This window comes from Solanum stenotomum, chromosome 8, assembly GCF_019186545.1.
Source record: "Solanum stenotomum isolate F172 chromosome 8, ASM1918654v1, whole genome shotgun sequence".
Classification (NCBI taxonomy): domain Eukaryota; kingdom Viridiplantae; phylum Streptophyta; class Magnoliopsida; order Solanales; family Solanaceae; genus Solanum; species Solanum stenotomum.
In genome coordinates this window covers 55,611,941-55,637,093 of record NC_064289.1, presented here as the reverse complement: position 1 = coordinate 55,637,093, position 25,153 = coordinate 55,611,941, and the positions used below count along the sequence as shown (strand labels likewise).

General features: G+C 33.4%; 2 protein-coding genes across 3 annotated transcripts; one reads left to right on the top strand and one right to left on the bottom strand.

Annotated features, from left to right (window-relative positions):
- Window positions 1-1,084: 1,084 nt before the first annotated feature.
- On the bottom strand, window positions 1,085-6,317 carry LOC125874129 (FRIGIDA-like protein 3). 2 transcript variants are annotated; one of them, XM_049554965.1, is made up of 5 exons: window positions 6,149-6,313; window positions 4,804-4,861; window positions 2,562-3,619; window positions 2,096-2,271; window positions 1,085-1,647 (listed from the first exon to the last, which is right to left on the bottom strand). In XM_049554965.1, exons 3-5 carry the CDS (start codon window positions 3,607-3,609, stop codon window positions 1,231-1,233), a joined length of 1,641 nt encoding a protein of 546 aa, XP_049410922.1. In that variant the 5' UTR covers window positions 3,610-3,619; window positions 4,804-4,861; window positions 6,149-6,313; the 3' UTR covers window positions 1,085-1,230. The 2 variants fall into 2 exon arrangements, with proteins under 2 accessions (XP_049410922.1, XP_049410923.1); XM_049554966.1 differs by lacking the exon at window positions 4,804-4,861 and having other exon boundaries at window positions 6,149-6,317.
- An 18,156-nt stretch (window positions 6,318-24,473) lies between these two features.
- LOC125874150 (UDP-glycosyltransferase 74F2-like) lies at window positions 24,474-25,141 on the top strand (the record flags this gene model as incomplete). The annotated part of the gene is made up of 1 exon (XM_049554989.1): window positions 24,474-25,141. A coding segment is annotated over exon 1 (654 nt), but the record flags the coding sequence as incomplete, so codon positions are not given.
- Between the last annotated feature and the right edge of the window lie 12 nt (window positions 25,142-25,153).

Genomic DNA, 25,153 nt, shown 5'->3' with positions numbered 1-25,153 from the left:
TACGCAAAAGCTGGCCCAGGCACTAGGTCATTAAAAAAAACCTTTGTGAAAAAAATAAACTGGTTACTGCAAATAAAATGAGTTAGCCGAAGTTCTGAGGCAGCCTTGAATGTTCCAATCAAGAACTAGAAAATTTTGTTCACTGAAACATACCATAATTATGAAAGAGAACTTCTAGAATCTAGACCATTTGTTGTTGATTAACTACATAATCTAAGCTACTTATCTAAAATATAAAATAACAATAATAATAGAAGAGACCTTTAAGCCTTCATAAATCTGCTAAACGCTTTCATGTGAATAAATGCTTAAAATCTTCTCTTTTGTTTTCTCTTTCGTTGTCCTAGAAGTACTCAATAGTGATGAGTGAAAACTAGGTGTTTCTCATATAAATACTGGTAGATATATTGTAGTTCTTGAGCAATTTTCATGTGGAATGTGAGGTACCGCGGTCTTTCTCATTGACCAAAACAACTTTTGATTGTCTAGATATCTTCCAATAATTTCAAGACGTTTTTGAAGTCCTTAGTAAAGAGGATCTGTACTATCTTCCAATTTTGTAACATGATCCATGGTGAGCATTAAAGTATGGTTATTTATTGTTTAGTTCCCAAGTTGCAAGTATCTTTCAATACTTACGTCCTGCATGCTTGCTACTTCTGGTTGCCTCTTAGATATCAGATCTAGAGAATCATCGACCTTACTTGTGTTCTCCCTGTTTGCTACTTATAGTTGCTTCTTGGATAGCAAAGGCTTGCTATATTGTTGAGTTCTTCCATTGGTGTGGCCTTCAATAGAACTTCTTCGTTGCCACCAAAAGTGTTGTTGGTGCAATGATAGGAATCTGTATCATATATACAAAGGGTGATGAAGAAGCATGGACATGATTACGTATTAAGGCATCCTTATAGATGCCATGAAGTTATGACCAATTAAAACCCGTGGACGTTTGTTTGTGCATACGTCGTCCTGTTTTCCCAAGCAATCTCATCGGTTTGTTGATGTGGTTCCAGGGCTAGATAGGTTTAAGGTTCATGCACCTTCTGCTCTCAATATATGCTTGCAAAATATGAAAATCACAGTATTAGCATGGAAGGCAGTGCATATATTAAAACATCACAGTATTAGCTTTTACATCAGAATAGAAGTTAACTAGGCTCTACTATCAGTACTAGTTAAGCAGAAGGGTTAACACTAACAGCTAAAAGGATCTTCAGCAAAGTCTAGCGATTAGTGCAGGTAAGTTGCCTGATAGTGGTAACCATTTCCGAAGAAGTTGCCATGTCCGGGAGGAAAGTTGTAGGCAGTACCAAGGAATGATGGAACGTGGGTGTCAGCTGGTCCAGGGTAAGCATATGGTCGGTCATATATGTACTGTGGATACCTATCAGTCATTCTACTAGCATAGAAGTTCTTGTCAGAGGCAACATTAGTGGCTCGAGCTCCATTTCCTACGCAATTGGCACGAGGTCTCTTGGGTTGAGGTTTGGCAACTTCAGTTGCTCTTTTCTTGTCTGCCTTTTCTTTCTCCAGCTGGTGAATCCGGTTCTGGAGAGGATCCACGGGGTATTGCGCCTCAAGCTTATGGTCTTCGATGCACTTTATCACAGCCTTCAGTGCAGTCAGCTGCTTCTCGTTGACATCATTCTGAAACAAAGACAATATTTGATTGATGGCACATAAAAAAAAGGTTGCTTTAGAAAAGAAAATTCTCATTAAGGAGATGCAATAATTAGCAGAAGCGCATCGACTGCATAACTCCGTAAGCAGCACTTGCTTTCCCAACCCAAGGGAACTAGAGAAGAAAGGGATTCTTGCACAGAGACCATGATATTACAGTGAGAACTTGTACAAAGCAATACAGACAAAAGAAAGCAGTCCAATGCACAAAGCATACATGTTCGCAGGTCCTGGGAAGGACCACACTCCAAGGGGTAAGATGAAGATAGCCTACACTAATGCAGTGCAAGTATTAGTGGCTGCTTCCACAGCTCAAACACTGTAGGTCACACGGATACCCTTGCTCCAAGGCAACCCCTTACTCATTCAGACAAAATAGTGAATTTCAAAATATGCAAAGGCACAGAGTACAAACCTGTGCAGTAGTAGGTGGTGCATTTCCAGATTTGACAGGTGAAGATACTTTGCTTGCTTCATTCAAGTAAGATTTTAGTAGTGAAACGGGTGAAAACTTGTCAGTCAGCTCAAACGCAAAAGCTAGATTAACAGCATCTATATGCCTTCCATTATTAACCAACACGTCAATAACACCTGTAGAAATGCAAAAGTAGAAACCAAACAGATGTTTAAGAAATCTGAAGCATATGAGCCAATTTGACCTCCTAGACCCAATAGATGACAGGAAATACTGTTCCACTTGCGTGAAAAGCTAAAAATAGACATACTCACAAGTCAACACTAATGTGCTGTATTCTTGAAAATATGAACAGGGAGAGGAACACAGTTATGAATTTCAATTCTGTCAAAAGACATGTATTCCACCGAAAATATAAGCATATAAAAGTCTCTAGCCATGGACTCAAGTATTTCTGAAAACTAACCTGGCATTCTCTCAGACAATCCAAGGGAACGACAGAGATCTGCTGTTTGGCGGCGACGTGAAACCATGGGTATCAGCTTGTACAGGTCTTCCTGGTTAAAGTTGGAGTTAATACCAAAAGTAGCAAGAAGCTGTAAGAATGCATGAGCCTCCAAGGAATTCCCATTATTTGCATCAATGTCAAGCTCATCTAACTTTGGTTTCCACTCCTCAGCAATAGCTTTTGCCCGTCCCTTAACACTTGCAGATATTAAACTTGAAATAGAATCCAATTCCAGTGTTGTTAATAAAATGCTAAGGCATTCCATTAGCATAATACAAGTTCGGCGAAGACCTAAAAGATTTGCGTCTTTTTTAGCATCTGAAATTGATACTTCTGAGGGGTAAAAACCCTTGAGTGAGTCCAGCACCAAACAGGCAGGATCAACAGCAGTTCTTAAAGCAGATGGAATTTCTTCCCTTACAGCAGCCAGGTTCTTGCGGTTGTCAGATATAAATTTGTGGAGGCCTTCCGAGTCCATATCTTGGCATAACTTAACTAAATCTGGATAACACTTGACTTCCACAACACCATTCTTGAAAGGCTTAATAGTATCCTCTGTATTCTCAAGTGGTATGTAATCAAGGGGCTTTGCATCAAACATAGGCGACTCACCTTGCACCTCAGGAGTAGCACCAGCAGGTTCCATGCAATTAGACTTCGTATGCTTCTCCATAGCAATAGTAATGGCAGAAACTGCAGCATCTCTTTTCTCTTGGAGGCTCTCAAGTGAAGCTTTCTCACTAGAGATAACAGCAGCTTGACGATTCTCCAATATCTTTTTGGATTGAACTATTTTTGTTTCAAACTCCTTCTCTTGGTCTTCCAGTTCGGTGAAGCGCCTCTTCAAAGACTTCTCAAGCCCATGAAAGTGCTCTTCAAGTTGCTTCCATTTCAGGTTTAGTGCAACAGCACGATGACTTTCCAGCTCAGCAAATGCTTTCTGTAGCTGCTGTATCTTAGAGGTTGTGGAGTCCATCAGTGTTGCAACTGATTGTGTATCTTCCATGGTAAAAATCCTAAAAGATATTGAGAGATGAAACACGAGAAACAAGAACAAGTTATCAGTATTGTTAACAAAAAGAACTCCAATTTATTTATTTAATTTCAGAACATTTACATTTTGAAGTGTAATGTCTAGACAAATTATTGAAAGAGATCATTATACAAACCTATACCTGCCGATAAAAAAGTCAAAAGATAAACCTAACTAAGATTTGAGGTTAATACAATTTCATGTTCTAATAAATTGGAACCAGCCCTTCTTATCTTATTTCTTTTTGGGATTTTAGTATTTCAGAGTTGGTCACAGATGCTCCTTAACAAAACTCCAATTATTCATCAAGGCCAATGGAGCATTTTCCCATGATGAAGTATTGCGCAGACTCTTCACTTTCAATGCCGCACCCGTGTTGGATTCTCCAAAAATACACTTCTTTTGGAGAATCCTACACGCATCCGTTGACATATGTGAAGAGTATGAGCAACATAGGTATCTACAACACTTTTTCAACAGCATCATTGTTAGAAATAAGGCAAGATTTGCTTATAAGTTATAACCAACACTCCAACAGGAATACACCTCACAATACACGCAGAGAGAGAAAAGGAAAGAAAATATCCAAAATAGCCTTCTGATAAAGTACCTACTACTCTTTAATTCTTGTGAATAACCTTTTCAACAGCATCGTTGTTAGAAATAAGGCAAGATTTGCTTATAACCAACACTCCAACAGGAACACACCTCATAATACATGCAGAGAGAGAAAAGGAAAGAAAATATCCAAAATAGCCTGCTGATAAAGTACCTACTACTCTTTAATTCTCATGAATAACCTTACATGAAGACGACAAGTTCAAGATACGCTGTTAATGTGCCAAATCACGTTCACTCACGAAAAGTAAACCAAGAAACTTAGAATTTACGCGCAACAGATTATCACTTAAGATTTGTAAACAAAATCATCAATCGATCAATCAACTTAATCTGAAATCCCAAACTAGATAGCATTGACCACATGAATCCTCTAATTCATCTTGTGAGGCAAAATTAGGGATTTCCCTTAACTATAAAAAGCTAAAACTCATGTTTATCTTACACTAACATGCAAGTTTTCAACCAAACAACAACATACCCATTGTAATCCCAAAAGTGGGATATGGGTAGGGTAGGATGTACACAGACCTTACACTTAACACCTACCTTTGGGGAACATGCAAGTCTTCAACAGACAAAAAAAGAAACCTAGCAAACACTACACCTAAAAATAAATAGAACCAAAGAAAAAACATTATCAGTAACAACAAAGAAGAAAAGGATTTAAAACAAGGAAAGTGTCAAGAAGTTAACATAAATTATTTAACAAGAAGACCCAAAACAATATCGCACTCTAATATCTCCTGGACCTAAGTAACCATCCAAAAAAGATACTCAGATAGCCAACAAAAAAGACTAAATTTGAAAAATAATAATGGATCAAAATGAACACGCAAGAAGTTACTTCCTCCATTCACTTTTACTTTTCCACTTTGGATTTTGCACATCCCTTAGGCCTTAAGAAACATATTAATACCCTATTAATTGATGGTTAGTATTAGGTCTTACAAACTGATTTAGGAAAGAAGCAACTAATACTAAGGTTAAAACATGAAGAAGAATAATCCTCTTACCTTGAGAGAAGCTAAAAGTGACAAGTAAAACACAAAAATCTAGTTTTGTAATCGTGGACAAGTAAAAGACAAAGTAGGGTGTGTTAACACTGGCGAACGGAGCTAAAACTCATATATTATCCCACATTAACATGCAAGTCTTTAACGAAAACAAAAGATTAACAAACAAGGAAAACATAAAAATCTAGTTTTGTAATCGTGTACAAGTAAAAGTGAAAGCAGGGAGCGTAACACTGACAAACGGAGCTAAAGCTCATATTTTATCCCACATTAACATGCAAGTCTTCAACCAAAACAAAAGATTAACAAACAAGGAAAACACAAAAATCTAGTTTTGCAATCGTGGACAAGTAAAAGTGAAAGCAGGGAGTGTAACAATGGTGAACGGAGCTAAAACTCATATTTTATCCCACATTAACATGCAATTCTTCAACCAAAACAAAAGATTAACAAACAAGGAAAACACAGAAGTTAACAATTTCAAAAAATAAAATTATTTTTTGTTTCACAAAAAAAAGAGAAAAAAGTTAACATGAAGCACACTGCAAATTACTAAATCACACAGAGCTAACAAGAGCCTTACACACCAGTGAAATATCTCACTCTAATATCTCCAGGACCTAAGTAAACAGCAAACAAAGATATTCAGATCGGAAACAGAATTAAGCTAAACAAACAACAAAACATCAAAATTAACATGTAAAAAGCTACTACACTAGCTAATTGAGTTCAAATGAGCTTTAGATTCCACAAATTTTGTGAATTACAGCAAAAAAAAGGCGGGTAAATGTGTTAACGAGCAAATACTTGATCTGACGCTACTGAGTGACCTAAAAAAGAAAGCAAATGAAAATAGAAGTTGAGAGGTAAGAGCTTACGAGATCGGCGGCGGAAAATGAAGTGTCGGCGGCGAATTTCGCCGGAGAAATTAGGCCATTTTCTGGTGGCGAGGGTTTTATGGTTTGAAGAGAGAAGGAACAAAAGAGGAAAGTAAGAGATAGAATGTTGACTGCTATTTTACGACAACTTCTGACACACACACACATTGCAGCAGCCTTTTTTCCCCTATTACCACACTTTTTTTTTAAATTTTCGATTCGGTATTTGGTATCCGTAGTGAAATCGCGTGAATTTGAATTCGATTATAAAAGTATGGTTATACTTTAGATTCGTTTGACCATGAGAAATTTTTATTTAGTTTATTTGTGACTTATATGGTATAATATAATTTAGTTTGAGCGTATTTTAAATGGATTGTCATGTTGAATGTGTATATCTATTCGTTCAAGTTTATATATCTATTTATACACACTTAAAGTTAGATGACGTATATATCTGTTGAGGTCATTTATACCTTTAAACAATGTTATTTCTATTTTAGTTTGTGCTTGAATAGAAGATTCAAATCAACTTTTGGAAATGCGATTTGATACTATGATCCCAATTTTTTTTTAAAAATGATTTTGAATTTCAAATCATGATTTTTTAAAAAGAAAATTAAATATAAAACTTGGCCCATAAGTATAGTTTGGAAACAAATTGTCATTTTAAATTTTACAAAAAAGAGTTGTGCCCAGCATGAAGAAGATTATTTGTACAATGTGAAAGAATTATATTAAAGAATAGCTAGTTTTGACTGGTGATTTTTTTTATAAATCTATGTGTATTGGAAAATTTGTAATTGTAGACATTTATTTTAAGAGGGATATAGAGATATATGATTTATCAATGCAACATTTTAGAATGTTTCAATATCTTACTTTCATTGATAAAATTGTTTATCTAAACAAAATTTTAACTTCTTATCAATCTGATTTTATAATCTAATTTTAAATATGAAAGGTATTTGATCCTAACTTTTTTTAAATTAAATATATAAAATTTAAATTCTGAATCTGCCCCTTCGAGCCACTATTATCAAACCAAGTCTTATAATGGAATTGCTTTCCACGGGCCAAACAGAATTTAAAATTCGAATCCAAAAGAATCTTCGTTTGATTGCCAAACATTATCCACACTGTTTTTTCTTTACTTTTTTTTCAATTATTATTGGATGAAAATGCAAATCACATTTTCTTTCTTTTTTTAATGATGGAATTAAATTATTTTTTTCTCCCAATATTTGAAAACATTTTTCATATCATTAACAAATTTTAACATGTGTTAGTATAAAAAGTTTTATAATAATTGAAGATGGAGTCAAAATTTTAACTTTATGAGTATTACATTTTGGAATAACGATTTCAATATTGACAAGTGGCTTTTAAATTTGATATTTATATATATTTGACAAACTTTTTAATATAAATACACAATTTTAAAAAAATTATTAAGTTCTATCAAATTGGCTTTAGAATTTCTAATTCTATTTTAAAAGTATTTCATTTATAATAGAGGCAAAATAAATATTTTTATTTATGAATTCTAAATTTTAGAATTTATATATATATTCTACTATATTATAAAAGGGAGTTTAGGCAAGTAAAATATATAATATTCAAGATTGAGACTTTTCCCAATCTTCAATATTATATATTATACTTGTGGGCCTTTTAAAATGGAGTTTATGCCCAAGTATAGTATATAACATTCAAGATTGGGACTTTCTTGAATATTATACATTATATTTATTATATAGTAGACCTTGGGCATAAACTCCCTTTTAAAATAATATATATATATATATCTCACAAATGAAAAAGTCCCAATCAATTCTACTAACATATATCATTTAAAAATGACTTAAAAAGCATTAAAAATTACAATAATTATCAATTTAAAATATTTAAAAGCTATATAATAAAATACGTTGACTCTTAGAATTCTATTAGGCTCACATATATTGGGACAGAAAAAATAACACATATCATTTTAAAATTACCAAAAAAGTATTATAAACAATATTAATTAACAACTTAAAATATCTAAAAGACATTTTAAAAAGGTTAATTTTGTAATTTTATCCATATCACATAAATAGGACAAAGTGACCAGTAATGTACGTTATTTCAAAGTTACATTAAAATATTATAAATCACAATAATAACTTGAAACATTTTTTAAAAAAATATGAAAATTTGGATGACTCTCCAAATTTCATTTGTGTCACATAAATTGAGACAACAAAAATAACATATATTGGGTCCATTTTAATTTATTTGTCTTAATTTTTTTTGTTTTTTTTTTATATTTAAAAATTAGTAAAAATACTATAAATCATGATAATTGACAACATAAAATATGTTTTAAAAAAATATAAAAAATTCCACTGATTCTTGAAGTGAATCTATCGTAAAAATACTATAAATCATGATAATTGACAACATAAAATATTTACAAAATGTTATATGTGGATAGTCTTATTATGCCTTAAATAGCGTCGCAGAAAGTACATGTTTGTGATAAAAAAACTTATTCCTTTATCCACGCAAACAATCGCTTCAAAAACTCGGTTATTACGCCCAAGTATAATAGATAATATTCAAGATTGGGACTTTTACTAATCTTCAATATTATATATTATACTTGTGGGAGTTTTAAAAGGGAGTTTATGCCCAAGTATAATATATAATATTCAAGATTGGGACTTTCTTGAATATTATATATTATATTTATTATATAGTAGAACTTGGGCATAAACTCCCTTTTAAAATAATTAGAAAAAAAATAAAAATAAATATATATATATATATATCACAAATGGAAAAGTCCCAATCAAGGAAGCAACATATATCATTTACAAATGACTTAAAAAGCATTAAAATTACAATACTTACCAATTTAAAATATTTAAAAGCTATATAATAAAATAGGTTGACTCTTAGAATTCTATCAGACTCATATATATTGGGACAAAAAAAATAACACATATCATTTTAAAATTACCAAAAAACTATTATAAATAATAACAATTAACAACTTAAAATATTTGAAAGGCATTTTAAAAGGGTTAATTTTGTAATTTTATCCATATCACATAAATTAGGACAAAGTGACCAGTAATGCACATTATTTCAAAGTTACATAAAAACATTATAAATCACAATAATTAATAACTTAAAACATTTTTTTTAAAAATATGAAAATTTGGATGACTCTCCAAATTTCATTTGTGTAACATAAATTGAGACAACAAAAATAACATATATTGGGTCCATTTTAATTTATTTGTCTTATATTTTTTTTTATATTTAAAAATTGCGTAAAAATACTATAAATCATGATAATTGACAACATAAAACATGTTTTGAAAAAAATACAAAAAATTCCACTGATTCTTGAAGTGAATCTATCGTAAAAATACAATAAATCATGATAATTGACAACATAAAATATTTATAAAATGTTGTATGTGGGTAGTCTTTATTATGCCTTAAATAGCGTCAAACAAAGTACAAGTTTGTGATAAAAAAACTTTTCCTTTATCCACGCAAATAATCGCTTCAAAAACTCGATTATTAGCCCCAAAACATATCATTTATATTATTGGACCTGTACTATTATCTAGTATATATATATATGTGTGTGTGTGTGGTGATTTTTACGGTCATAATTCATGAATGAATGATGCAACCCACCACTTAACTTTGACAAGACAACCAATTCTAGATATTTAATTGGAAAAAGTATCACAACTTGTTCTCTCTAGATATTTAATGGTAATATATATTAGGGCATCTCCAACCATGTTCTCTATTTCACTCTCTAAATATATAATTTTCTATTTTTTCAGACAATCAACTTCAATCCAATTCTCTATTTTACTCTTTTAAAAAGAGTCTTTTTCTCTCTCCTTAATATTATATTATTATTTCTATTTCATTCTTATTTTCTTATTTCATAATATAAATCCCTTCTTTCTTTTTTTCGAAATAATCACTTATATAATTTTCATGTAATATAAATTTTGTTTTGTCAAATTCTTTTTTTAATATAAAATTATATTTTATTCTAAACAACATAAATTAGAAGCAAATATTATATAGTATACAATTAATGAACAATTCAAATAAAAGTGAAATCATTAATGAAATATAAGTATACAAGCATTACATAAATACCTAACTTTCAAAATTATTACGTTGCTCACAATAAGTGCTTTATTAACACATTATGAAGTTCAAAATGAGCATTTTCATCCGTAATTTTTTTTATGTCTAGTGAAAAATTGTTCAAATCGAAGATTTTCATCTACCACCATTTTTGTCGTTGCAATTGGAGCCTCTATGCCATCTTGAATTGGTGCATTAAGATTACATCCATCCTCGATTATCATGTTGTGCAATATAATACATGTAGTCATTATATCATGTAGTACTTCTTTTTTTCAAAAGTGTGATTGTCCTACGATAATTGCAAACCTCCAAATGTACGTTCAACATCTTTTCGGCTCGATTCTTGTTTTATCGTGTAATATTTCTTCTTTTGAGAACGTGGATTACGAATAGTTTGAACAATTGTAGACCATTTAAAATTGTGCATTCTTTATAGTGAAAATTAAAATCAAATTATATTAAATTGACAAAAAAAATTAAAAAAAATGAAATATTATTAATTCGGAATGAAAGTAATATATATTAAATAATATATATTTTTAAAAAATTTATATTACATTTAAGAAGAATACAAATATTAGAGATTTAATTCATAGTTTTATATGAAAAATAATATGTCAATTACAAAATAATAGAAATAATAATATTATAATGAAAAAGTAAAATAGAGAGTGTGAATAGTAGTTCTCCAAATTTGGAGAACTACTATTTAACTCTCTATATATGAAGAATAAAGAGTGAAATGGAGGGTGGTTGGAGAGCCTATTGTCACGTCCCACCACTTCGCAGTCGAATTTTGCGTCCGGATAAGGGCGGAAGGGTCTAGAGTTTTGGAGAGGTTTGCGGAGAACTCTAGAACCTTTTAGAGAATTCAAGAAGGCTAGAGATTTCCTTGGAATTCTCTAGAATAATTTAGATAGTTTCCAAGATAGCCTTAGAATTCTCTAGAGTGTGTAGAGAATTCTAGAGAGGGGCTTTTGTGTAAATATCTTAGGGACTTGTAGGTAATTTTTAATTGCACTTTAGTCCTTAGGAGTTAGTATAAATAGGGGGTGCCATTCATTTGCAAGGCATCCAACCAACCAACCAACCAAGAAAGAAAAACATTCAAACAACTTGTAAAACATTCTCCAAGCAATATAAAGCCTTCTTCCAAAATTCTCTAAGTCTTTCCTTTCACTCTCTTAGCGATCTTAGCATAAAAGGCTTACTTGAGCTTACAAGATCGTGAAAGATTCGTGAGTAAGTTGTCAACTGCCGCACGGAGCTTTAGTAAAAACTCTAAGTCCGTGACAACGTGACATCAGAGCGAGGTTTGATACTAAGGGAATGGCAACCGAAGGAGACGTGAACGCCGCTAGTACCAACAACGTCCATCTGGATGGTGGAAAGAAGAACCGCAAGGGAAAGAAACACCAAAAGGGTAGTGAGGAAATGTTGCTTGACCCCACACCAAGAGGCGCTAACATCTCACCCACCTTCGACCACCGAAACAAGTGACGATAGCCGTGGCGATGAGCCCATTAACGTCACACCTGGAGAGGAGTGGATCGCAAGGGTTGACACGACGAGGCATGCCGTGGAGATATTAGGCTGGTGTTTGAATATGACCGATGACAAGTTCAAGACCCTTGAGGACTTCACCCTTGATGAGACTGAAAGCCTTCGCAAGGAGTTGGAGGGACGTCAGCGGGTCGAGTTCGAGATGAATGAGGCTATCACTTTCTTGGAGTGTCGGCTCATATAGGCGTTGAGCACGATTGAGACCATGAAGGCCGAGATGAAAACACTCAAGGAGGGCGTCGGAGTTGGAGGATCATCATCGCTTGACCGAGATAGGGAGGGCAGGGTCGAGGCTCCCAAGCCACCTATATTCAAAGGCGTCCGTGACGCGCAAGAGGTGGAGAATTTTATTTGGCATTCGGAGAATTACTTCAAGTGCAACAGGCTGAAGAACGACGAGAATAAGATCAACACCGTTGTGTTGTATCTTTCAGAGATGGCCATGCTATGGTGGAGGCCGAGATAGGGAAGGGGATGCGCACCATCAACACGTGGGAGCAATTCTGCGAAGAGTTTAAGAAAGCCTTCTTCCCTAACAACGTCATCTACGAGGCGAAGCGCAAGTTTAGAGAGCTGAAGCAAACATGGAGCATACAGGCATATGTGCAGGAGTTCACCACTCTAACGTTTCAAATCCCTAACCTCACGGATNCCATACCAAGAGGCGCTAACATCTCACCCACCTTCGACCACCGAAACAAGTGACGATGGCCGTGGCGATGAGCCCATTGACGTCAAACCTAAAGAGGAGTGGATCGCAAGGGTTGAAACGACAAGGCAGGCCGTGGAGATATTAGGTTGGCGTTTGAATATGACCGATGGCAAGTTCAAGACCCTTGAGGACTTCACCCTTGAGGAGACTGAAAGCCTTCGCAAGGAGTTGGAGGGACGTCAGCGAGTCGAGTTCGAGATGAATGAGGCTATCACTTCCTTGGAGTGTCGGCTCACAGAGGCGTTGAGCATGATTGAGACCATAAAGGCCGAGATGAAAACACTCAAGGAGGGCGTCGAAGTTGGAGGATCATCATCGCTTAACCGAGATAAGGAGGCCAGGGTCGAGGCTCCCAAGCCACCTCTGTTCAAAGGCGTCCGTGACGCGCAAGAGGTGGAGAATTTTATTTGGCATTCGGAGAATTACTTCAAGTGCAACAGGCTGAAGAACGACGAGAATAAGATCAACACCGTTGTATCTTTCAGAGATGGCCATGCTATGGTGGAGGCCGAGATAGGGAAGGGGACGTGCACCATCAACACGTGGGAGCAATTCCGCGAATAGTTTAAGAAAACCTTCTTCCCTAACAACGTCATCTAAGAGGCGAAGCGCAAGTTTAGAGAGTTGAAGCAAACGGGGAGCATACAGGCATATGTGCAGGAGTTCACCACCCTAACGTTTTAAATCCCTAACCTCACGGATGTTGATATGTTGTTCCACTTCATGAATGGGCTGCAAAATTGGGCCAGGACAGAGTTGGAACGTCGGCAGGTCAGGACTATAGACGAAGCCATCACGCAGGCCGAAACTTTGACATACTTCAGGCATGAGAACCCCGCCAGATGAGAGGAGGCAAGAGGTAGTCACGACCATGGTGGGGGAGATCGTGGCAAAGGCGAGGAGCACCGGCCACATCCAAAGAAGCATGATGCTTACAAGTTCGATGACAATAAGTCTGGACGTCATGGCAACACGGTGAGGAAGACAGAGGTTGCCAACAAAGGTGGTTGCTACATATGCAATGGGCCGCATGGTTATGCAAGGTGCCCTAAACTGAAGAGCCTTGGTGCTATCCTGCGAGAGCGGAAGGAGAAGGATACATAGGAGCAAGGGCAAGGCACAGAGACGACATAGTTGGGATTGATAAGTCTATGCGAAGCCATCACGAAGGAGCCAGAGAAGCCAAGAGGATACGGCGCGCAGTATGTCGTCCTTATGATCAATGGATGACTGACTTGTTCTTTGGTCGACATGGGTGCAGGGTCAATCTCATGACCAAGAAGGCAGCAACTAGGTTGATGTTGGGTTATAGTTTAAGCAACGCCTAACTCAGGACGGTCAATGCACCCCCGACTCCTGTGAGCGGAGTCGCGCTAGGCGAGTGGCAAGGTAAGACCAATTTCACTGTCGCTCCTGAAGATCTCTTCGATGTAATTCTTGGGCAGGAGTTCTTCCAACAATGCCACGCAGGGATCGACCCCTACCTCCAACGACTTCTAGTCGTGGAGCATGGAAGATCATGCATGGTTCCCATGGTCAAGGTGCCGAAGACGGAAGGACAAGTCCGCCTAATGGCCATGCAGCTCGAGAAAAATCCTAAGAAGAAGGAGTCGACGTCTAGAGCCACCATTGCAAGTTCGAAGAAGGACTGGTGCAAGAAGGTCTTTGCCACCGTGCATGAAGAAGGTACCAAAAGTGAACAATGTCGTGATGCCAAAGAGGTCGCCAAGGCGCTTGCCTCTTAGGAAGGAGGTAGGCCAGAAGACTGAGCAAGAGGCGATATGGAAGGCGTTACGCATGGGCCTTGATCGAGTCAATGGACTATTGGTCGCGCATGCCCAAGGCTCGGATAATGATGTAGCAGCAATGCGGCGCGGTCGTCGCATAAATAGGTGGGGGAGAGTGTCACGTCCCGCCACTTCGCAGTCTAATTTTATGTCCGGATAAGGGCGGAAGGGTCTAGAGTTGTGGAGAGGTTTGCGGAGAACTCTAGAACCTTTTAGAGAATTCAAGAAGGTTAGAGAATTCCTTAGAATTCTCTAGAATAATTTAGATAGTTTCCAAGAAAGCCTTAGAATTCTCTAGAGTCTGTAGAGAATTCTAGAGAGGGGCTTTTGTGTAAATATCTTAGGGACTTGTAAGTAATTTTTAATTGCATTTTAGTCTTTAGGAGTTAGTATAAATAGGGGGTGCCATTCATTTGCAAGGCATCCAACCAACCAACCAAGAAAGAAAGAAAGAAAAACATTCAAACTACTTGTAAAGCATTCTCCAAGCAATATAAAACCTTCTTCCAAAATTCTCTAAGTCTTTCCTTTCACTCTCTTAGCGATCTTAGCATAAAAGGCTTACTTGAGCTTATAAGATCGTGAAAGATTCGTGAGTAAGTTGTCAAGTGCCGCACGGAGCTTTAGTAAAAACTCTAAGTCCGTGACACTATTCTCTATTTTACTCTCCAAATATAGAGAATGGAGAGTAAAATAGAGTGGGGTTGGAGATGGTCTTATAGCTTGAAATTTTTAAGATTTCACCAAAGTTTACACGTAGGATAAATAATATTGAAGTATGTATTTTACAATTTTTCATCATTTATATTTGCTTTAAAATAATATTTTTTATATCCATTTAATATTTTATCAAATTCTATGGATTAGATTAGATTGAAATTTTAATTAAAAAAAACAGTAGAAATTTCTATTTAGAGGTATAGTTAATATTATATTTTATTTATTTTTCAAGTGTGGTGCAATTTATTGAGGTGTAATTTTTGCTATTTATTTTAATTATATGATGTAGTTTTTTATGTTGCAGAATTTGATTTTTAAACCAAACACTATTGTCTGTCATGTATTTATTGAAACTTTCTTGATGTTTCTTTTTATTTTTTTCATTTTCGCCAAACCTAATGAACGTAAATTAATTTATTATTTAATATTTAACGGAAATTAAAAATGTTAACTTACAAAACTAAAACTATTAAATTTTCGGTGCATACTTAACGGATTAAGCTGTTGGCTATAAGTTTAATAATTAAGAATTAAAGATTTCCAAAATAAACAATCATATATGTGGATTTAGTTCTATTTGTAGATTTTAATATTTGTCATGTAACTTTATTTTTGTGTGTGATTTAAATGGTGTTTCCACTAAGAAATCATGTATGCATTATGTCTTTTAAAATAATGACATGAGTTCTTACATCATCTTTTTATAGCATATTAAATTAATATACTTTTTCAGTTTTATTTTATGTGACATTGTTTGATTTGACATGCTATTTTTTAAAAAAGGTTGATTTTTTAAATGTGTGGTCTAAATTGTTTTTTAGATATTTGTATAAAAATAAATAATTACATTATGGAAAAAGGAAAATTTCAATGTTAAATTATTTCTAGTTATAGTAATGTGACATTTTTTTTCCCGAGAAGACCTTAAAAGAAGGGTGACACATAAAATGGGACTGAGAAAGTAATAACTATTCTCATAAATTTGTTAGTAAATTTCATTTAAACACTCGAACTAGTTTGTTTCAATTTAGCATTTGAACACATGATTAAGTATTTATATTAGTCAGTTTCAATTCAAAATTTGAAAAAATATATATGTATTCTCAAATGATTGTTACATAGATAAATTGATGTAGCAACCCGAAAGGTTATTTTGTGTTTTTTGCCTTCTCCCTTGTTTGATCCTCTCCATAGCTTTTGTTAGCTATTTATGACTTGCAGAAATAGGTGGCACAATTTTTGAGATGATCAGATATGTTTTGGGGGAAGTTTTTAAGTTTTGGGGTTTGAAACTTAGAAAGTTTGACCAACGTGAATAGTTGAAGTTAACGAGTTCGATTACGAGTTCTGAAGATATTACGAGGTTCAGAGGGGATTTATGACTTAGTCGGATAATTCTCTAAGGTTCTAAAGCACTCGAAAGTGACTTGACCCTCTGAAGACATTCTAGTGTTCTTACGGTTTGGAACACTAGAATTATCCTAAGATTCTCAAATAAAATTCTTGATAATTTGAGGGTTGATTCAAACGTCATTTTTAATAATATTTTAGACTTGAGTTCTTACCTTGTGGGTAATTGACTTTGAAAGAAAATTTTTAGTTTCGATCTTGAGACTTTGAGTTGACTTTTTGACCCAATATTTTATTAAAATTTTTATATTATAATATGGAGATCGATAAATTTGTATTCATATGTAAAGCATAATTTTGATATATTGAAATTATCGTAAAAACAAATTTGGAATTAGGTGAAGTTGGTTAGAAGATTTTCAAAACTGATGTTGGATGAAGAAATAGTTAATCTCTAGTTCTGGTGATATTGCACAAATGTTATCCCAAAAGAAGAATTTAATGTCATTTTTTGGAGCTTTTATTTCTTCACCTCATATAATAATTTATCCATCTCTATGCTCTATTTCCAAAATTTGTCAATAGATCTGATCCAACAAAGATACGAGTTAAAGAAAAGGCTTAGATATCCTTTCACATGAAAATTATTGTCTAAGCTCTAATATGAATGTGTAGATTGTACAGGGGAACTCTGTGAGCAGACGAAAAACAAAATTAGTTGGACAAACCATACTAGCTACTAAGAATGATCTTAGATTAGTTATCAAAAAGCACAAGTTACTATTCAATCAAGAGAGAGAGATCTAGTCTAGTTATATAAGTAGAAATGTGATGTTTGTTGTCGGAAACCCCTAATTATAATGACAAAATTTCAGCAACACTTTTTTGTCACAAATAACATTCTAGGTAAGAGAAAATTTCAACAACGCTTCTTCATTGTTGGTTAAAATTTCAACAAACACACAAGTTCCATAATCAGCTACAAGTTTCACAATCAACTACAAGTTCCATAACGTCTTTTTCCTTGTCAATGAAATGATATGTCACAGATGACCAACAGATACATTCATAGGCTAGTGAGAATAGGACTAATAGAAGAACATGAACAAATGGTTATTGTAACTTCAGACCAAAATGAAAAAAATAAAAAGAAATTCTGTCAGAATAATTAGTGAGTCTCACCATCTTGCATCCTAAGAGATTCAAAATCTCTTTTCAAATTCAGAATTTGATTTTGTCTGCCTCGTTCACTTCCTCTGTACTCCTTCTTAAGTTTTTCCCAATCTTTATTTGTTGTCTCACATGCAATGATTTTAGAAAAGATTGAATCTACAACTGAATTTTGAATTACAATTTTGGCTTTGTATTTTTTGATCTTTTCTTCTGAGTGAAGATTGATTTCTGCATTAGAAGATTTTTTAGAGTATGTGTTTGTCTTCCATTACAGTTTCCCACAAATCATAAGCCTCAAGATAAGAGTTCATCTTAACTGCCCAAATTTGATAATTTTCACTATTGAAGGTTTGTGAGGAATTGAAAGAAAGAGTATTGATTGTCATGGTATGAAAATAAGGTTTAAAATAGTGCGTTAAAAATAAAAGCACGGGTTAAAATTGGCCCTGCGTTAAAAATAAAAGCATGAGTTAAAATTGGATTGAAAATAGGTATGAAAATAAAGTGGTTGAAAGTTCTTCTTCAATGAACTCACAGATCCACTAAGATCAATAGAAGACTCTGATACCACTGTTATGGAATGAAAGAAACTAGAAAGAAAACATAAAGAGAAAATGAATGATAACTCTTTGTATTGATTCAAATAGAAGAGTATATCACTATTTATATATAATTAAGGAGAAAAAAATATATTATTTTTCTTCTAGACACTAAACTAAAAGGAAACTACATATTTTGCAATTAATGTAATCCCTAAACTTGGAAGGAAATTAAATACTATATAATATTTTTTAGACTAAAAAGAAAAAAGTAAAAAGATTCTACCAAATTTCAACAACATTCTGCTATTAGTTCTATTTCATACAACACTACCTGATTTGCTTTTAAGGGTAAATTACAGTCCAAATGTGAAGTTATTACTGATATGAAAAATGAATCAGTAGTTACAGAAACAAATTTGGAACAAACTTATTGACATCTTCCGTTGAAATGGCAATGTTGATAGATAAGTATGCAACACTTAGCTGGTGACATAAACGTTCGAAGCGTGGACGATGCCACAGTCCACTAATGTGCTATAATTATGCGTTAAACGACGTCCTTTGAAATACAAAATGATCTGTGTAGCATGAGGAATCCCTTGTGTATGTAGTACCTTATCCTAGAGCCCTTGGATGGTACAATCGGACGGGACGTCCACAAGAACTGTCATGTTCATGTATACATTCACGAAGATACTAAGGCGCTCAGGATTATAACTCAACTTGGGTCGAATTCTTGGAATTATGTGACGTCTCTATGGTATTTTTTCATGAACTCGTTGTAGCTTTTGGTGATGGACATCCCGCTGATCTAAATGTGTAAACAAGAACAATAATATTTAAATGTTGCAGTAATGAGTTCAACCAAAACCAAAAGTTCAAGAACATAATTTTAATCTCAACATTTCAATTAGTAACATGTATGATCAATTAGACCGTATAGGAGTAACAGTTCAAATTTCACATAAAACATTGAAGACCTTGAAGATTTAAGGAGCAGAACATAAATAGAAAAATGAAAAAATAATAAGAATATGAAGGGATCATTTTCCCAGAAAAAAAACCTATATAATATTTGATCTTTGCGGAATTGCTTTGCTAATTCTACACAGTTAATTTGTAGCTCATGTTTCAACTCTTGGTGATAATATATCATCAATTCGAGACCTTTGATCATATGGTCGTCACCGTTGAGAATCTACTCTTAAATTATGAGAATCTGATTTTCAATTCTCACAGAATCTTTTACATAAACCGCAATTTTATTCCACAATTGTACGAAAGAATTATCCATTTGAAGAAGATAGAAAATGAAATTGTGAAAGGGAACAAATCGAACAATATAGAGCTCAGAAAGAATGGGAAAATGCATAAGTACCCCCCAGCCTATGCCCAAAATCCCTGAGACACACCTAACCTTTACTAAGGTCCTATTACCCCCCGAACTTATTTTTTAGTTAATTGTTTACCACTTTTCGGCCTACGTGGCTGAGTCCGTGATTTCACCTATGTTAGGCGCGTGGGTGCAGCTTTTAGACAGCACAGACCAATAAAAATTGGTCATGTGTTAAAATAAACTTGGAAAAAATAAATTTTAACTCAATTGTCTTCTTCTTTATTATTGTTCTTCATGTTTGGAAAAAAAACCTCCATTATCATAACTTAAATTGCTCCTTTCTTCGAAAAGCTAACAAAAGAAAATCAAGAAAAAACTAACCTTTGAACTCAACCACGATTCTTGATGACTTAGAAGTAGGGGTGTACATAGGTCGGTTTGGTTTGGTTTTTCATTAAAAAAAACCTAAACCAATTATGTCGGTTTATTAAATCTAAATATCAAATCAAACCACGGAAAGTCAGTTTTTTCGGTTTCGGTTTTAGTCGGTTCTTTCGGTTTTTTTCGGTTTTTTGGTTTTTGTCGGATTTTTACAACTTAACGGTGTTTGAAAAAGAGATCAAATATATTTTCACCTACCTGTGTGATAAGCTAAACCTAAGAAACGTTAAATGAATAGAAATTTCCGTAAAGACGGTAAAATTCACATGAGTACAAAATATATTTTTTTGAAATAAAATATATAAACATTGAAAACTATAAACTAACTAAAAATATATTAACAAAGTTATAATATTTTTTAATCTATAAATAAAATAAAATTATATTGAATGAATGGGAAAGATGTGGGTCTAGCCAGACCCCTGACATCGGGTGACAAACCTTGATTATGGCAATTTCAAAAAAAAATAAAAAAAATATATATATAATATTTACAAAATTTTACAAACCCAAATTTGAAATAAAATATATAAACTAACTAAAAATATATTAACAAAGTTATAATATTTTTTATCTATAAATAAAATAAAATTATATATAATATTTACAAAATTTTACAAGCCCAAATTTGAAATAAAATATATAAACATTGAAAGCTATAAACTAACTAAAAATATATTCACAAAGTAGATTATAAGTAATATTTTTTCATCTATAAATAAAATAAAATTATATATATAATATTTACAAAATTTTACAAGCCCAAATTTAAAATAAAATATATAAACATTGAAAACTATAAACTAACTAAAAATATATTAACAAAGTAGATTATAAATAATTTTTTTTATCTATAAATAAAATAAATTATATATATAATATTTACAAAATTTTTCATGCCCAAATTTAAAATAAAATATATAAACATTGAAATCTATAAACTAACTAAAAATATATTAACAAAGTAGATTATAAAGGGAAAATGCATAAGTACCCCCCCAGCCTATGTCCGAAATCCCAGAGACACACCTAACCTTTACTAAGGTCCTATTACCCCCCCGAACTTAATTTAACTATAATATTCTACCCCTTTTCGGCCTACGTGGCACTATCCTTGAAAAAAAAGTCAACATGCATTGGGCCCATAAGATAGTGTCACGTAGGCCAAAAAGGGGTAGAATATTACATATAAAATAAGTTCGGGGGGGTAATAGGACCTTAGTAAAGATTAGGTGTGTCTCTGGGATTTCGGGTATAGGCTGGGGGGGTACTTATGCATTTTCCCGATTATAAATAATAGGATAGCCTTCTGAAATTTTGGGAAGTGTAAAAGCTACTTTTTAGAAAGTTGAAAAAGTGGGGCCCGGCGCGTGTTGAACAAACCTTTCAACCTATTTGGTTTATATTGCGACATAAGCCGAAAAGTGGTAAAAAATTAATTAAAAAATAAGTTCGGGGAGGTAATAGGACCTTAGTAAAGATTAGGTGTGTCTCAGGGATTTTGGGCATAGGCTGGGGGGTACTTATGCATTTTCCCCAGAAAGAATTGTTTTCTTGAACCGGATGAAATAAGAACACCATGAGAAACGAAGAATCTTGAAACTCCAACTATTTATATGGCGCCTTTTTTTTTTTGTATCTTTTTACCGTTAATTTTATTTTACTGCATTATTTTCTTTTTACACCATAATAATAATTCAAACTCATTTTTTATTTTATATACTTCTTTTCTTCTTCTTTTTCTCATATATTTCTTTATTTGTTTATTTTCTCTATTTATTTTTTTTCCTTCATAAATTCTCCCTCAATTTTATTTTAGCTTTTGTTCTAGCAAAGTGAAATGAGATAGCAAAAGGATATTGCGAAATATCCAAATTGTCAACGACTGAAGGTCAAGCATCAAAAAGCCGATGCTTTGTCTCAAGACATTAGCATTCCTACATGGAAGTGTGAAGATTTTAATATGGACTTCATTACTAGTCTACCTCGTACTCGTAGTCAGTTTGACTCGATTTGGGTTATTGTGGACCGAATGACGAAATCAGCTCACTTTCTTCCCGTAAAAACTTCGTTTTCAGCTGAGGAGTAATGGAGTATGCCAAGGTTTATATCCGGGAAATGTTAAGATTACATGGAGTTCCCTTGTTCATTATATCCGATCGTGGTACTCATTTTACGTCTCAGTTTTGGAAATCGATTCATAAAGGTCTTGGTACTCAAGTTAAACTTAGCACGACTTTCCACCCTCAAACTAATGGACAAGTCGAGTATACTATCCTTAACTTATAAGATATGTTAAGAGCTTGCGTAATTGATTTTAAGGGTAATTGGGATGACCATTTGTTTCTAATCGAATTTACTTATAATAATAGCTATCATTCTAGAATTGGGATGACTCCATTTGAGGCTCTTCATGATATGAGGTTTACGTCTCCTATTGGTTGGGTTGAATTTGGTGAAGTCGCTTTGATAGGGCCCGAGTTGGTACATGAGGCTATGAAAAAGGTTCGTCTCATTTGCGAAAGATTGAAAACGTCTCAAAGTTGGCAAAAATCTTATGCCGATGTTAGAAGAAGAGAGCTTTTGACAATTGGGTTTATTTGAAAATTGGGAATTAGGTGATAATGCATCTTATAGGTTGGGCAAAATGATGGGATTGAAGTATTAAGTGAAAAAATCATTATCGTGAAAATATAGTTGGAATTAGGTGATACTCCCTTTGTCTAAATTTATATGATTCACTTTCTTTTCTAGTCAATCCAAAAAAGAACGACACATTTTTAAATAGAAAAAATACATAAAGTGACGCCTGAATGTGTCCCGAATTTTCAAAAAGAGACCTTAACTTCGCGGGCGTTCTATTACCCCATGAAACTATTTCAAATCACAATAAATAAACATTACGTAAAAAGTACTATAAGTCACAATAATTGTCAATTCAAAATAATTAAAATATATATGAAAAATTTACGATCAAAGATAGACATGTTTGAATCTCAAAATCCGAAAAGTGTCATATAAATTAAGACGGAGGGAGTAACATTTTTTCATTTCAAATAAAAATATAACCTAGGTCCTAGGCGTTTGGTAACTGGACGACTTTCGTTCTTACTCTTTAATTAGCCTTTAATTAATTTGATTTAAAATTAAAAGACATTATAATAGACACTCCATCAAATAATACGGAAAAACCAAACACTCCTATTAAATGTTTAAGATCAAATAGTACGACAACAAAGTTTTACATTCTTGACTTCTTAATGAAGAATTGAAGTGCTTCTTCAAGAACATATTTGCGAAAGAAATATTTTAATAATAGTATATTTTGAAATGATATTTTAAAAGTAAAAAATCAAAAATTAACAGTACAGTACTGATACCAAAGAGAATCGATATGATTGAGATGGTCTAAAAATCTAATTTCGATTATACATTATAAAATACCCAAAAATTTAGAATGATATATTTTTTTAAAAAAAAATTACCGATTGAACCGTCCTATTGACACCCCGAAAATTAATGATGTAGGTGTAGAAACACACTTTTGACACTATATTGAAGAGAAAATATATAAAGTGCCCCCTTAACTAAGACTCTTTTTTCAAATACACACTTAAATTTTGCGAGAGTCCTATTACCCCATGAAACTATCGATCACAATAAATACACCATTTTTACACCCACTTTAAAAATAGTGATGGTGGGTGCGTGTGTGGAATAAGATGGAATGAAAAAGGTAGGGTTTAAAAAAAAAAGGAATAAGAACAGATGGTGGGGGTAGGGGGAGTGGGTGGATGGTTGTGAGGAAGAAGGAGAATGGAAAAGGGGCCCTTTTATAAAAAAAATTACACCTATTTTAAGTGTCTAATTTATTTATTTATTATGTCAGCTATTTGAATGATATTTAATTCACTATATACTAGATTAAGGAATAAGTAAACGCCTTGTGAAGTTATATAATTGGATGAGATCATCAATTATATAATGAAATTTGCTGCCAAGTTCACGAGGAATTTTTATGTTTATTAAAAAAAAAGTTAGGCTCTGTATAATCGGATGAGACCATCAATTAAATTTAGCATGTGAAGAAGTCTAGTTTTTTTTTTAAAAAAAGGAATATTAAAATAGCACTTGGGTTGCAAAGTCAAACAAAAAAACAAAAATAAAATAAAACATGTTGCATATATAAAATCAATTCCTATGATACTATAAGAGAGAAACAATTTCCAAATCTTTATTTGTGTTTTTATCATTAAATTTATTGTACTTTAGATTCAGAACTTTGGCAATTATTAATATTAAATTAATACTCTTTTCTTCCTTGTTTTACGTGATGCAAATACTCTTGAAAAATTAAAAGAATACTTTTAAATATTTTGATCTGTCAGTCATTCTCACGTATAAATTTATCCTCGTTTAAGAAAATACTGAATTCGATTGAACGGTAGAGACTACATTTCATCTTGCCTCAATCTCTCTATATATAGATATCAAAGAAAGAGGACTTCAACATTGAATTGTGAGCATATCAAAGAAAAAATGAACTTAGCTCACAACAAAATTCATTGTTTGGTAATACCATTTCCAACACAAGGCCACATAAATCCAATGCTTCAATTCTCCAAAAGATTACAACACAAAGACATAGAAATCACACTTGTTCCTACCATTCACATATTCAACAAAAGCATGCAAGAATTGACAAGTTCCATCACAATTGAGCCAATTTCTGATGGATATGATGATGTGAATGGACTTTTTTGTGCTAAGTCCATTGAAACCTACTTAGAAAGTTATCAAAAAGTTGGATCACAAGCTATCATTCAACTCATTGAAAAGTTGAAAAACAAAGGAAATCCTATAAATTGTGTCATTTATGACTCATTCATGCCTTGGATTCTTGATGTTGCAAAAATGTTTGGACTAGTAAGTTGTGTTTTCTTCACTATGTCATGTGCTGTTGAAAACATTTTTTATCATATCCAACTAAAGGAACTAAAGCTTCCTGTTGAAGGACATCAAGTTTTGCTCCCTGGATTACCACCATTAGTTCCCTCTGACTTGCCATCTTTTGTTAATGATTTGGGGTCATATCCACCATTCTTGAAGATGCTTGTTGATCAATTCTCTAATATCCAAGAAGCTGATTGGATCCTTTGCAACACCATATATGAATTGGAGAAACATGTTTGTATTCACACTCTT